This window comes from Pipistrellus hanaki (genome assembly GCF_964339955.1).
Source record: "Pipistrellus hanaki genome assembly, chromosome: 3".
In the NCBI taxonomy this organism is placed as follows: Eukaryota; Metazoa; Chordata; class Mammalia; order Chiroptera; family Vespertilionidae; genus Pipistrellus; species Pipistrellus hanaki.
In genome coordinates this window covers 186735227-186749032 of record NC_140505.1, presented here as the reverse complement: position 1 = coordinate 186749032, position 13806 = coordinate 186735227, and the positions used below count along the sequence as shown (strand labels likewise).

Genomic DNA, 13806 nt, shown 5'->3' with positions numbered 1-13806 from the left:
TATTGCACTGTGTGCCCACCGCCCAACTCAAATCTCTTATCATCATATGTCAATGATGTTTTGTAGTTTTCAGTGTACAAGTCCTTGTACTTTTGTGGTAAGTATTTTTCCTATGTGTATCATTTATTGATGCTATTTTAAATGGGATTGATTTCTTCATTTCATTTTCAAGCATGTCATTAAAGATATAAGTCCGGCTTCTCTCCACTGTCTCCCGTGTCTTATCAAAGGCACACTAAACTTGTCTCCCTTACTCAAGTGTATAGACTGGGCAACTTCCCAGTTCTGTATCCTAAATCTTGTTCTACGCTCAGCCTGAAAATTCTCCCTTCGCCTGTCTCCTCCAGGAAGCCTCTCCTGATGCAACCATCTCCCATGTGCTGTCGGAGCTCCTGGCCAGCCCTCCAGGCTCCAGGAGGGCACTCAGTGCTGTTGCTGCCTGCCTTATAGGAAATGCTTTGTCTCTCCTGGCAAACCAGGGCTCCCTGAGGGTAGAGAATGTGCACTTCAGCACCCTCCCCCTCTCCCTACCCCAACTCTCTCTCTCTTCTCTATACACACAACATCAGAGCCTCCCAGGGAGCCACACGTACAGAGGTGCCGGAGGAGGAGTGCCGGGAGCGTGGCCCATACCTCATCTAGTGCATCGTCTTTGTCCTGGCAGACTGCAAGCAGATAGATGGATGCCCTAAGAACCACAAGGGGAGGGCGCGCGCCCTGGGCCTGCAGAGACAGGAGGAAGCTCTGCACAGCCACAGATAAGTCTGCCTTTGAGACAAACCTGTCAACCAAAGAGCCCGAGTGAGAGAGGCAGAGGTAGCTGTCCAGCTCTGCCACATCCCCCTTAGCCACTGTCATTCTGCCCAGCACGTCCACAGCCTAATGACACCTTGCACAAAGAGCGTGCCATGTATACTTAACAGAGCATTATCACACTCACAAGGCATGGTTCTGTGCTTTGTGCAAGGCTGTTAGGGTCCAGAGACTCCTCACTCACGCCAGACGGTGACGGAGCCAGCGGAACCGGCATTGTTAAAAAGACGGCTGCTGCTTCTGGAGGTCCGGGGGTCCCGCTCTGGCAGCCAGTCCGCCCCCTTCCTCTGGTTCTTACCACTAAGCATTGTGTGTTTAACGGGCTCGTTTCTGGGGGCGGCAGACCTGTCCTCGTGGACGTAGGCCAGGTAGAAGAGGAGCAGGATGCAGAACTGCCTCTGGCGAGCAGCTCCCTCCACACACTGGCAATCCGAAAGGAGGGCGAGGCTTTCGGGGCTCCTGCTGCTTATCTGGGGCAGCCCGTGCTGCAGGACCTCAGACGCTGCAGCGAGTTCTGGGGAGAAAAAAAACTGGGAGAAAGCCACTCAGAGAACACATGAGAGTAGGTGATGAGCACATAAGGATCTGCCACACGAAGAGTACTGCACAAGGTAGAAGGGTACATGCAGGATAAAGGCAAATCAGAATTCTCTCTTCCTTTATGCAGCTTTCAGCCAACCAGGAGAGACGAAAGGTTACATGGATACATTCCTTCCTTCATTCATTTGACAGATGTTCACTGAGTGGCTACTCTAGGCCAGGCTGTGAGACACAGGCCCTATCTCCAGTACCTCCAGGCAGCTGGTGGGGAAAACAGATGAGACAAATAACTGCAGGACATGTGATCATTTCTCTCTCTCTCTCTCTCTCTCTCTCTCTCTCTCTCTCTACTTCCCTCCTCTCTCTTCCCTCCCTCCCTTCCAGTCTCTCTAAAAAATATTGGGTGAGGATTAACAACAGCAACAAAAGACTCTAAAAGACCACCACAGACCTCATAGTAGTCAGTCAGCTAGCAGCATCTTACCTTCTTGGGAAGGTGGCCCTGTATTCTCTGGAGCTGAGAGGAGGTTGATGCACAAGTAGTAGAGGAAACTGGAACACACCTGGTTTAGGGCTGAGTGACTTAGGGGGAGAACACAAAGAGAGAAGACATTGCTACGTTGGCTGGGACAGCATTATCCCTACATGTATCGGGGTGCCACTGCTTTGAGCCAGAGCCCAGTGAGGAGGTAGTGGAGGTCTGAAGGTGGCTGTAAGAAAGTACATATGGTCCTAGCCAGTTTGGCTCAGTGGATAGAGCATCAGCCTGTGGACCAAAGGGTCCCGAGTTCAACTCCAGTCAAGGGTGCATACCTCGGTTGCAGGCTCCTCCCTGACCCGGACCCTGGTTGGGCGCGTGCAGGAGGCAACCAATCCATGTGTTTCTCTCACATGGGTCTTTCTCTCTTTCCTTCTCTCGTCTACTCTCTCTAAAAGTCAATGGAAAAATATTCTTAGGTGAGGATTAAAAAATATATATGGCCAAAACCAGTTTGGCTCAGTGGTAGAGCGTCGGTCTGCGGACTGAAAGGTCCTGGGTTCGATTCCGGTCAGGGGCATGTACGTTAGTTGCGGGCACATCCCCAGTAGGGGTTGTGCAAGAGGCAGCTGGTCGATGTTTCTCTCTCATCGATGTTTCTAGTTCTCTGTCTCTCTCCCTTCCTCTCTGTAAAAATCAATAAAATATATATATTTTTAAATTTATATATATATATATATATATATATATATATATATATATATATATATATATATATATAGAGCCTGGGTAGTGTAGCACAGTTGATTGAGTGTAGTCCTATGCACCAAAAGGTTGTCAGTTCCATTCCTGGGCAGGGCACATATCTAGGTTGTGAATTTGATCCCCAATCGGGGACTATGGAAGATAATAACTCTCTCTCTCTCTTTCTCTTTCTCTCTCTCTCTCCCTCCCTCCCTTACTCTAAGCATGTTATGTACTTGGGGGTGACAATTTAAAAAAAAAGTAAATATGGAACCTGCTGTCCAGAGCTGCAAGTTAGGCACTTGGTCCATACAGTTATTAACTAAAAATTTGCTGAAAAAAATAAATCAAGGAGGCTGCTAAATCCCAGTTTCACAAAACATACAAACAAAAATGTGTTCCTGGGTCAGGAAAGGGCTGAGGAATACTAGAAAAAAGGAAGCTGTTAACCCCAAATGAGTACTCAAGGAGAACTACAAAATATCCAAAACGATGACTTTGAATCCAGATGGATCCCCATATTTTTTCCTGAATACTGGGAGTTCTATTCCCAGGCATGAAAGGAGAGGTGGCTACTGCACTGTAGACAGTAACAAATGGGACCTGCCAAGTACATGCAGAGACAGGTGGCAAATCATAAATGGGAAGGTAAAGAGGGCTGCTTTAGCCCTGGCTGATGTGGCTCAGTGGGCTGGAGCGTTGTCCAGTACACAAAAAGGTGGCAGGTTCAATTCCAGTCGGGGCACATGCCAGGATTGTGAGTTCAATCCCGTCAGGGCATGTGCCAGAGGCAACTGATCAATGCTTCTCTCATATTGTATTTCTCTCTTTCTCCCCTCCTCTTCTAAAAATCAATTAAACAAAAAACAAAACAGGAACCTAAGAAGACAGACTATTTTGAATAAGAGAGTTTCTCCTCTGGAATTGCTGGCTGGTGGCAACTAGAACATGACTCTTTCTTGGTGCTCACTGCATCGCTTACCCTCGGAGGGCCTCTGCTTCCCCATTTATAAAATGAGGGGTTACACAAATGGTCGCTAAGAACCCTTCCAGTTTTCATGTGATAGGTGCCCATCCAGTTATCACATGGATGGAGGGCCTTACCAGAACCAGATTAAATACAAGCAGGTCTAGCTCATATGACTAGTTACTGAGTAATTCTGATCCTGCGTCAATCCCCCCACAAGTCCTATGACTAAACCACACCAGTCAGAAGTTTCCATGTGTCCAGTCAAGGACGCTGGCTCCCTGACCATTAATTTTGCCTGGGGCCATACATACCTCAGGCCACTGCAAAACCTGGCCTTCAGTTCCAGGGTCAGTCGGATGAAGGATGAGGCCGCTTGGGGAAAGTGGGAGGAAAGCAGAAAGCGGTTTAAACCAGATGCATTAGAGATTCCCAAGTTGGGGGGGGGTGGGGGCACCGAGGAGAACTAGTGTTAAAGTCATGCAGAGCAGAGCTCAAATGACCTTCCATCCCTAACTAGGCCTATGACTCTGGAGCACTTATTTAATCCTCTGATTCAACATCTATACCTCATAGGTGTTTGTGAAACAGAGATAAAAGCAGGATTCTAAACAAGAACATCAAGAGCTCCCACTGCACCACTCCAGTGCTGGGGAGAATCTGTATTCTGTCCTGGGGCTAAAGCATATGGCAAGCACTTCATCCTGCTGAGTTTCACTGCAACTTTATGGAATAGCAGTTTAACCCATGACTCCCCAAGGTTCTGCTTGAAGGGCTCCTGCTGGCCCGGTCTCTTAGGGACCCAAAGTTTCTCTACCCCCCCTTCTCCAGGACTCTGTCCAACTCTTGCTGGCAGCTTCCCTCTTCTCTCCTGCAGGTTGGGCCCCTGAGCCTGTTCTAGCTGGCTTCATGCTGCATATACCTCCCCATACCCAGCCTTTCTCTACATCCCTTGCTCCCCACCACTGCCCCCCAGAGATGAGCACATCTGAAGCTCTACTACTGTAGCACACCACGACTGGATCCTCTTGGCTCTTGAAGTAAGGCAGGCAAGAAGAGTGGATGAAAGGAAGGACAGAAGCGTGTGCTGGCTGTCACAATGACTAAGGAGTACAGTTATTCAGGAAATCAACATGTTACCTCACTTAATTCTTATGATCACCACCATGTTCTAACTGAGGACATTGGAGATAAGAAAACTGGTTTGCCCAATGTCAGTAAACAAGTAAGGGATGAAGTAAGAATCCCAACCCACATGTGCTAACAACAAAGGTCCTGCTTTTCTCTCTCGTCCACACAGCCTCCCACCCTCTCCTAGAATTGTGCAGGGGGTAAAGGATTGATATATCTCCCATCTCTCTCTTCTCTCTCTCTCTCTCTCCTCTCTCTCTCTCTCTCTCTCTCTCTCTCTCTCTCTCTCTCTCTCTCTCTCTCTCCTCCCTTCACTCTCTCTAAAAATCAATGGGAAAAACATCCTCGGGAGAAGGTTAACAACAACAAAAATGACTGAGAAACTAAAATAAACAGATGCAAGAAGGCCTGGAGAAGGCTGGCATCAGGAGCCACTTGGATTCCATTTCAGGAAGGCACTTCAGTGTAGAGCTAGACAGCAGCTTTCCCACAGAGCTGCCCCTCCCCTAAAGGCATCTGAAAGCACGTGGGGAAGTTTCTCACAACGACCGACCGGGGGTACTTCAGGCATTCGGTGCTCAGGCGTAAGAGATGCTGAACATACGGTGAGGTCTGAGGGAATATGGAGTGTGACAGTGATATGGGAAGAGGTGTGTTGAGGGCTTCGAACTGGAACCTCCTGAACACGCTGAGCGAAGTACCAATAAACTTGAGAGCTGCTTCTAAGGACTTTGCTTCCTAAATGATATCCCCACTGGCAGAGTGGATTTGATTCTGAACAAATACATGAACTTCCCATCCACAGGTCACGCTCTGGAGCATCTGAGCAGCTGCCTGAGGTGCCTGCCTCCCTCCCAACATCCACACTTGCTTTCTCCCTACCGAGCTTCTTGGAGAACTTGTCCTTCATGTGGGGGACGATGACAAAGAGGCTGTGTAGAATTGAGAGGAAAACTTCCATCAAGGCTGGATGAGTGGCCTGCTCCAGGTGCCTCTGAGAAGAACCAGGAAGGAGAACACAGCCCACCAGGGATGAGCCTCCGAAGAAGAAAAATCATTAGCAAAACGGGCTTCAAATCTGAAATAGTAGACTAAACCCTTTCAGTGGAAGGAAACCTGAAGTCACAAGCTTATCATCCATCACTTAATAGCATAAGGCACTGTACCTCTCTGGGCCTCTGTATCAAAAAGGGTAAAACAGGAGTAACAAATCCTACTACCCAGAAACAAATGAGATCTGATATGTGAGAGGTACTGCTGGAAACCAAATCAGTTTCACTGAAAAAGAGATATTGACAGGAAGCCAGGAAGGCTGGTCAAAAACCTTAATTGCTCTAACCTTTAGTTGAGATTTTGTTAGCTGAAGCAGAATCTACAAGTTTCTGTTATTTCCTGCCTAAGGGCTATATGTAAGTTTCTGTTTATGTTGCTTAAGATGTGTTCCCCAGAGCCTCAATAAAAGGGGATGGCAGGGCCAGAGCAGGAGTAGTTCTCCCACTAGAGTTGGACTACCGCCTGGCCCCCCAAATCGCCAAATTGAATTTCTTCAAGTCTCTTTTCATTTGTGTGCGGCCCTTCTCCAGGACCTGAACCCTGAATTGGAACTCTTTCTACGCGGGCCGTGAAAGAGAGTCCTATAGGTACTGTCTAAATGATAATGCAGAGAGACACCCATTTTCTATTACTATAGCCATAGTAATAATAATACAGTTTACAAACTGCCTTCATTTAAAAAAAATTTTTTATTGATTTCAGAGAGGAAGGGAGAGGGAGACATAGAAACATCAATAATGAGAGAGAATCATTGTTTGGCTGCCTCCTGCATGCCCCCCACTGGGGATCAAGCCCGCAACCTGGGCATGTGCCCTTGACTGGAATCGAACCTGGGACCCTTCAGTCCACAGGCCAACGCTCTATCCACCAAGCCAAACCAGCTAGGGCACATTTATTTTTTATGTGATCTTTGAACAGAGTCATGAGGCAGCCTGATGTAGTAGACAGAGCTCTGAATTAAGAGTAGAGAAACATGGCCCAGCTGGTGTGGCTCCATGATTGAACCAGGAGGTCACGGTTCAATTCCTAATCAGGGCACATACCCAGGCTATGGGCTCGATCCCCATTATGGGGCATGCAGGAGGCAGCCGATCAATGATTCTCTCTTATCATTGATGTTTCCCTCCTCCCTTCCTCTCTGAAATCAATAAAAAAATATTTTTAAAACAAGAGTAGAGAAAGTTGGGTTCTAGTTCAAGCTCTGTACTAGATCACTATGTGTCATTCCCCTCCTCCTGCCCCTCCCTTCCTTCTCAGTGTCTCGGTTCCCTATCTGTAAAGAAGATCTGGGACCTCAGAGACATGACTCTTAAGATACTGTTCCTTTGGTTTTTAACCAAGTTTTTTTTAAAAAAAAAAAAAAAGAAAAAGAAAAAAAGAAACTACACAAAGTGTGAAATACAGAAAAGTAGAAAGCAAGAATAAAATTCTATGGTCTAGTTCTAGATCTAGCTCTAACACTTTATAACTCTAAGAGGAAGGTAGAGCAGACGAGGACATCAATGTGAACTGCCCAAGTGTTATGTTTGTGTGCCAACCAGGGCTACAACGCCTGGCACCTGACAGGTACCAATCTGAAGACCCTGGCACGCTGGCCCACAGGTCCTCTTCAAGGAAAAGCAGTTCTATCCTGTCAGACCCAGAGGATGGCCCTGGCTAAGTGCTCAGTGTGTGGAGCATCGGCTCACACAACCAAGGGTCTTGGGTTTGATTCCTAGTCAAGGGCTGTACCTGGGTTGCAGGTTCGATCCCCAACCCTGGTCAGGGCATGAGCACAAGACAACCAATTTGATGTCTCTCTCTCACATTGATGTTTCTCCCCCCCGCCCTCACTCCCTCCCCTCCATTCTCTAAAAATCAACGGGGGGTGGGGGGAGTGGGGAGAACCAAACCAGAGAATGCCTCCCTGCTGCTGCCTACTGTTCCCAGGTGGTCATCCTGGCTAATAGGGACTCTTCAAAGGCTCACAGATGTCCAAACCTTAAACAGGACAGGATTCACTCAGTGTCAGCTGAGCAGTCAACAGCTCTGCACCCAGATCTTCCCACCATCTCCAGCTCAAGTCAGCTCAAAATGAAGCTCTTCCAGACCAGGTCTCTCGCCGGAGTGACCATCTCTCACTATACAGAACACATTTGTGTTCCTTGGTCTGGATCACAGACATTCACCACTACTCTTTACTATGCAGGACACATGGGTTCAAACCTCAGTACCGTCATGCACTTGCTTTATAACCATAGGAATATGACAATATCATTTTTAAACTGGAGGAAACTATAGCTCCCATCTGCCAGGGTCATTGGGATGATCAAATTAGGTAATGAATACAAGGCATTTGTCATCCATAAACACTACCTATTTATTTTATTATTACTGCTTTCTACTTTTTCTCAAGAGGCATCTATTGGTCTTACAATGAAATACTACACTTGGTTTTTAAAACCAAAGGAAAAGTGGCTGCAAAACAACCTTACTGAGAACCTCAGAACAGCGGTCGCCAACCTTTCGGACCTCACGGACCACCAATGGTCTGCGGACCACCAGTGGCGATCGCTGCCTCAGAAGGTCCAGCTGAGTAGTCACTGCCTTGCATCTCTAGGCCAGGCTCATGCTCACATTCTCCTCCTCCCCCAGCTTCACTCTGTCCCTGGCTCAGGGACCCACCATCACCATGGGGATACAGACGGAGTCACAGGCACCGAGAAGAAATGCTGAGAAGGCCTCCAGGGTGTCTTCCTTCTCGGCGCTGGGAGCTGTGAACGGATTCTCCTGGGCCAAAGGCTCGCTCTGGAATTCCACAGCCAACCTGAGAAATCTCTGTGTGAGTATCTCCCCCACTACCTCTGTAACACAGAGCTTAGAAGCTAACTTCGAGGAATGCCTGAGCTCAGGGTCTACTCTAGAGCAAGTATTCCTATCAGCAGATCTGGAGAAAATTCAAGAGGCCTCCGAGGGAGGGCCTGGTCCTTGGCTGCCTCCCCAGCTTCGTGCTCCCACCCCCTCTCATAATAAATGACTCTCCCTCCCTCGTACAGATACTTGCCTGAGCCTACCACCCCGTTTGCTGTTTCACATCTCTTTGCCTTTACTTATGCTGCTCTCTACCTAAAACACCTTCCTCGGATTTGAGACAACCTAACGAATTCCACACATGTAGACAAAACAGTCTCCGTGAGCTCCTTGTCTCTCTACTCCCACTACCTAGCACCAGGCCTGGGGCACAGTAGATATTTTTTTAAAAAAACACCTTGAATGTGAACTGAATTAATCCAACAAGCGTTTAGCTCGGTAATTTGGGCAGAGGAACAAAGTTGAATAAGACACGATCTTCACCAGAACACAACCATAGGACCCACACAGAGAACATTATACAGTAACACCAACTTCACCGGAAGGCAATTTCTAGAAACCTCCCACTCTAACTACATGTCTTCAAACCTCCTTCACACACACCCTTCACACCTGCACACGTCCCCAACCCCCACCCAGCCAAAGTCCTCTCACTGTGCAGCAAAGCATCAGAAATCAAGAACTCCGTCCTTTATTCCTTTCCAAGCCCATCCTCCATACTATTTTAGATGATAGAAGGCCCCTCACCTGCAGGCATTCCTAAATCCCTCCAGGGTGCTCAGGAGAAACTTTCCCCTTTGAAGGATGGCCTTCTCCAAATCTCTGCTAGAGGCATGGCCCTGAGGGAGAAGGAGAGAAGGGAACCTGGGTCAGGTACCTACGCTGGGTCCCAGTCAGTGCGCAGAGAATACAGACCTCCTCTCACCTGAAGTCTGGCATTCTCATACACCACCACTTTCTAGTGTTATATCCTCGCAAATCGAGCCATCTTACTGCTCCTTTAACCTGTTAACCGAGCAGGACGTATAAATACGTCAAACATAAACCATATCGGGTACGGGTAGAACGTATGAATACGTCCTTGAAATATATGTTGTGCCCTGAAATGGGCGGGACGTATATTTCCGAACAACAAAGGTATTAGTCATCCATACATGTCTCCACATGAATTTAAGACACGGAGGGAATCAGTATAATTTTGCTATTGAGAGTGGTGGACATGTTCTGGGTGAGCAGAGATAGGTACGTACTTAAACTTTCCTACCTATTTTCGTATTATATATTATTTACTTATATTTTTTATATCTCCAACCTTTATATAATAAAAAAACATAAAATTGATCCAATCATCAATTAATTTGTCAGAAAAGTTTAAAAGTTTTTATGTATGTGAACGAGAAATATGCGTAGATGAGTCTCTTTTATTACGGAAAGGGAATTTATCTTGGAAACAATATATATCTACAAAAAGAGCTAGATTTGGAATGAAGTTGTTTATTTTGAGTGAAAGCCAATCTGGATACGTACAAAATATAATTTTATACACAGGCAAGGACACAAATTATGGTTCGAACTACCCACAAGAAAAACAATCAACAAGAATTGTTTTGGAGTTAACACATGACTTACTGAATAAAGGGTATAGGATTTACTTAGATAATTTCTATACGTCAATTCATTTGGCTGAACTCTTGTGTCAAAACAATAGACATTGTTGGAACAATGAGGATAAAGAGACTCGGAATCCCCAGTGAAATAAAAACAAAAAAATTACAGAAAAATGTACATATGTAAGAATCAAAGACAAACTCATGGTTTTAAAATGGAAGGATAAAAAAGACATATTGATGCTCAGTTCTATTCATAACGACGAAAAGACAATGATTGAAAAGAGAGGAAGAAGGCAAGAAAAACCGAATGTTGTTCTGGATTATAACAAGAATATGGGCGGCGTAGATTTGGGAGATGGAGTTATGGTGGCCTACACGGCTGCCCGTAATAGGGTAAAAAAATTTTATAAAAAAATTTTTCTACGATTAATTGATATGTGCTGCTTCAATGCATATATTATATACAAAAAAAGATAAAGGTCATTTGGATCGATTACACTTTTTGATGGAGTGTGTAGAGAAATTGGTAGATAACACCATAGTGAAAACCCACCCAAAGACATCAACAAGCAGCTCTACATCTAAACCATCACGCTTAGTTGAAAGGCATTTTCCAGAACAAATGAAAAGCGATATAGGAAAAACTAAATGCAGGAAATGCCGAGTTTGCTACAAAAAAGGTGTTAGGAAAGAATCTACATACTGGTGTCCGGATTGTAAAGTAGCACTATGTATCCACAATTGTTTTAAAATATATCACATAGAAGTTGAGTTTTGAATTTTTACATCTATATTTCAATTTTTTAAACTCAAGATTTCTATTTTATTTGTGTGCTTTTGTTTATTGTTCTGTAATCGTTAACTTTTTTATATTTTTTATTGTGTATAGAAATAAAAGATATATATTTTTTGTAATCTATAATTGTTTATAAAATTTATAATTTTTAATTCTGTTTCCATTTTTTTGTAGGTATTCTTTTCTATTTGTTTGTAATTTTGTATTTTCCTTTGTGCTTTATCTATAAATAAACGAAAAAATATATATTTCATTTATTTTAATTAAGTATAAATTTTAAAAAATAGTAATAATATAAAATTACGTCCACTGGGCGTGACGTACTGACACGTCCTAGTGAAAGAGTATGCGCCCATTGTACGTTGCATAATTAAAAAGGGAACTCCTCAGTTAACAGGTTAAAAAATGGTGGAACGGGGGAACCTTAAGTATCTGTTTGCCTGTGAACCATAGGACTGGCTCTTGTTCATAAAGCAGTCACAGGCTGGTGGACATTGGCCTAACTGGTTGTAATGCCCACATTAGCTGCTTCAAAACAATGACAATCTGCACCCCATTAGGTGTGAAGACCTTGATTTCCAAAGTTAATCTTGAAAGACATAATCAGTATTCATATTAACAGTATCTTTTCTGATATTTTAAGGCCATGTGCCATTAAAAACCAACAATTCAATACATTGCATATCAGTCAAATTCTTTCTAAGATTCTAGTAAATCCAGCCTTAAATAATTTTGTGAGCATGTTTAGCATACCTGCTTGAATAATATAAAAGACAGAGAGTGTAGTAGGCTTGGGTACAGATACCTTGTGATTTGCTATCCAAAATTAGGTACTTGGCTAGTTTTGAACTTCATAGAAAATTATTTAACCCTTATGACTTTAGTTTCCTAATCTGTAAGAATAGCAATTATTAAGCCTCGTAGCTCTGTAGTTGGGGGAAAACATAACATCTCATTGTAGGTACAGTGGCACACAAAGGCAGTTATAGTAAAAACACATTATAGCATGCTCTCCAGTCTGCAGTTCACTGACCAGGGACCTCCTGCTCAATGGGGTCTGGGAGAAATCGGCGCAGCGGCTCAGCATGGCTTCAAGCAAGGACCGCAGTTCCCGATACTGCACAGGCGGAGCACTCTGATGGTCCTTCCTGCATCCAGAGAGACAAAGGCAGGCTTGGGGATAGGTCAGGGTACTCCAAGACACCCAGGCCCTAGGGCAATGGGGAGCAATGTGATTGGCCAGAACACAGGCCAAGATCTACTCTGATAAAAAGTCTTGCTCCAGCTGAAGCCGGTTTGGCTCAGTGGTAGAGCATCGGTCTGCAGACTGAAGGGTCCCAGGTTCGATTCCGGTCAACTGAAGGGTCCCAGGTTCGATTCCGGTCAAGGGCATGTACATTGGTTGCAGGCACATCCCCGGTAGGGGGTGTGCAGGAGGCAGCTGGTTGATGTTTCTCTCTCATCGAAGTTTCTATCTCTCTATCTCTCTCCCTTCCTCTCTGTAAAAAATCAATAAAATATATATATTTTTTTTAAAAAAGTCTTGCTCCAGCACTTGTTAGATGCATGACTTGGTGCACATTCCTCATTCTCTCTCATACTGTTTCCTTATCTATTAAATGAGAGTTAACAGTACTCTCCTCATAGAATTATTCTGAGATCAAATCAGATGATGTTTGCCAAGCACTTAGCAGTATGCTCAATAGATACTAAGTCTTTATAAATGACAGTTATGACTATCATTATTGTCATTATGGATACAGTGGGTTTTCTCACTGAGGAGGAACTCCTGGTGGAAGAAGTACTGTCCAGAACTGAAGGTGCATCAAGCGATGCATCTGTCATTGTTCTCAGATAAGTGATAAGCTCTTCTTGGGGAAGAAGGGTCAAATTTGCTTTCTATTACTTTGATGAGGAAAAACTGGGTCAATAAGTAAATGTTGTCAGGACCTAGGTTTTTATTTCAGTATACAAAAGACCTTCCTAAGAGTCAAACTCTATAGAGATAGAGGGGAGTATCTAAGAAGTGAGCTCCCTGTTTTTGGAGATTGTAAGCAGAGACTGAAACTAGTTTTAGAGATGCCATCATTGGGAGTGCTGGTTAAATGTGAAAAGTAACACACTTGGGTCCATTTAAACCTTCAATCTATAGACTCAAAGTCACTGACTAGTCTAATTGTGAGCTCCAAGAAGCCAAGGACCAGTTTCATCTTTTCACTTTACCTAAACAGAGCTAGATCAGCGTTTTTCAACCGCTGTTCCGCGGCACACTAGTGTGCCACGAGATGTTGCCTGGTGTGCCGTAGGTGCAGACAAGACAAGAATTTTATAATTTTTCACTATTTTGTTTACTTAATATTTCATAATAAAGTAATTATAAAATACTTTCTTTGTGTTTATTTGATTCCTATTCAAGAGAATTACTTTATATATAGTCAATATAGGCACAGAGTTAAATTTTTTAACATTTTCTAATGGTGGTGTGCCTCGTGATTTTTTTCATGAAACAAGTGTGCCTTTGCCCAAAAAAGGTTGAAAAACACTGAGCTAGATGCATTATAAATTGATGCTAAATAAAAAAATATGTTAAATGAGTGAATGACTACTTGGCAGGTTATAAGGTAGCAGTATTGGTTTCCTAGGGATACCAATTGGTTTCCAAATGATACCAATTACCAGTTACTGATAATTTATGCTGCAATAAATTATCAATAACTGCTTGGCTTAAAACAACAGACATTTATTCTCCCATAGTCCTGGAGGCTCTAAGTTTTGAAATCAAGGTGTTGGCTCCCTCTAAAGGCTCTGGGAAGAATCCCGCCTT

General features: G+C 44.3%; 1 protein-coding gene across 1 annotated transcript in view; it reads right to left on the bottom strand.

Annotated features, from left to right (window-relative positions):
- Positions 1 to 13806, bottom strand: part of MEI1 (meiotic double-stranded break formation protein 1) — a gene marked incomplete at its 5' end in the record, with an annotated part of 51908 nt that overhangs the window by 23213 nt on the left and 14889 nt on the right. The window contains 8 exons of the mRNA XM_084878304.1: positions 634 to 781; positions 1159 to 1327; positions 1838 to 1935; positions 3857 to 3917; positions 5556 to 5667; positions 8391 to 8532; positions 9324 to 9415; positions 12016 to 12130. Of these exons, the coding sequence (XP_084734430.1) occupies positions 634 to 781; positions 1159 to 1327; positions 1838 to 1935; positions 3857 to 3917; positions 5556 to 5667; positions 8391 to 8532; positions 9324 to 9415; positions 12016 to 12130 (937 nt within the window). The remainder of the gene's footprint in view (positions 1 to 633; positions 782 to 1158; positions 1328 to 1837; positions 1936 to 3856; positions 3918 to 5555; positions 5668 to 8390; positions 8533 to 9323; positions 9416 to 12015; positions 12131 to 13806) is intronic.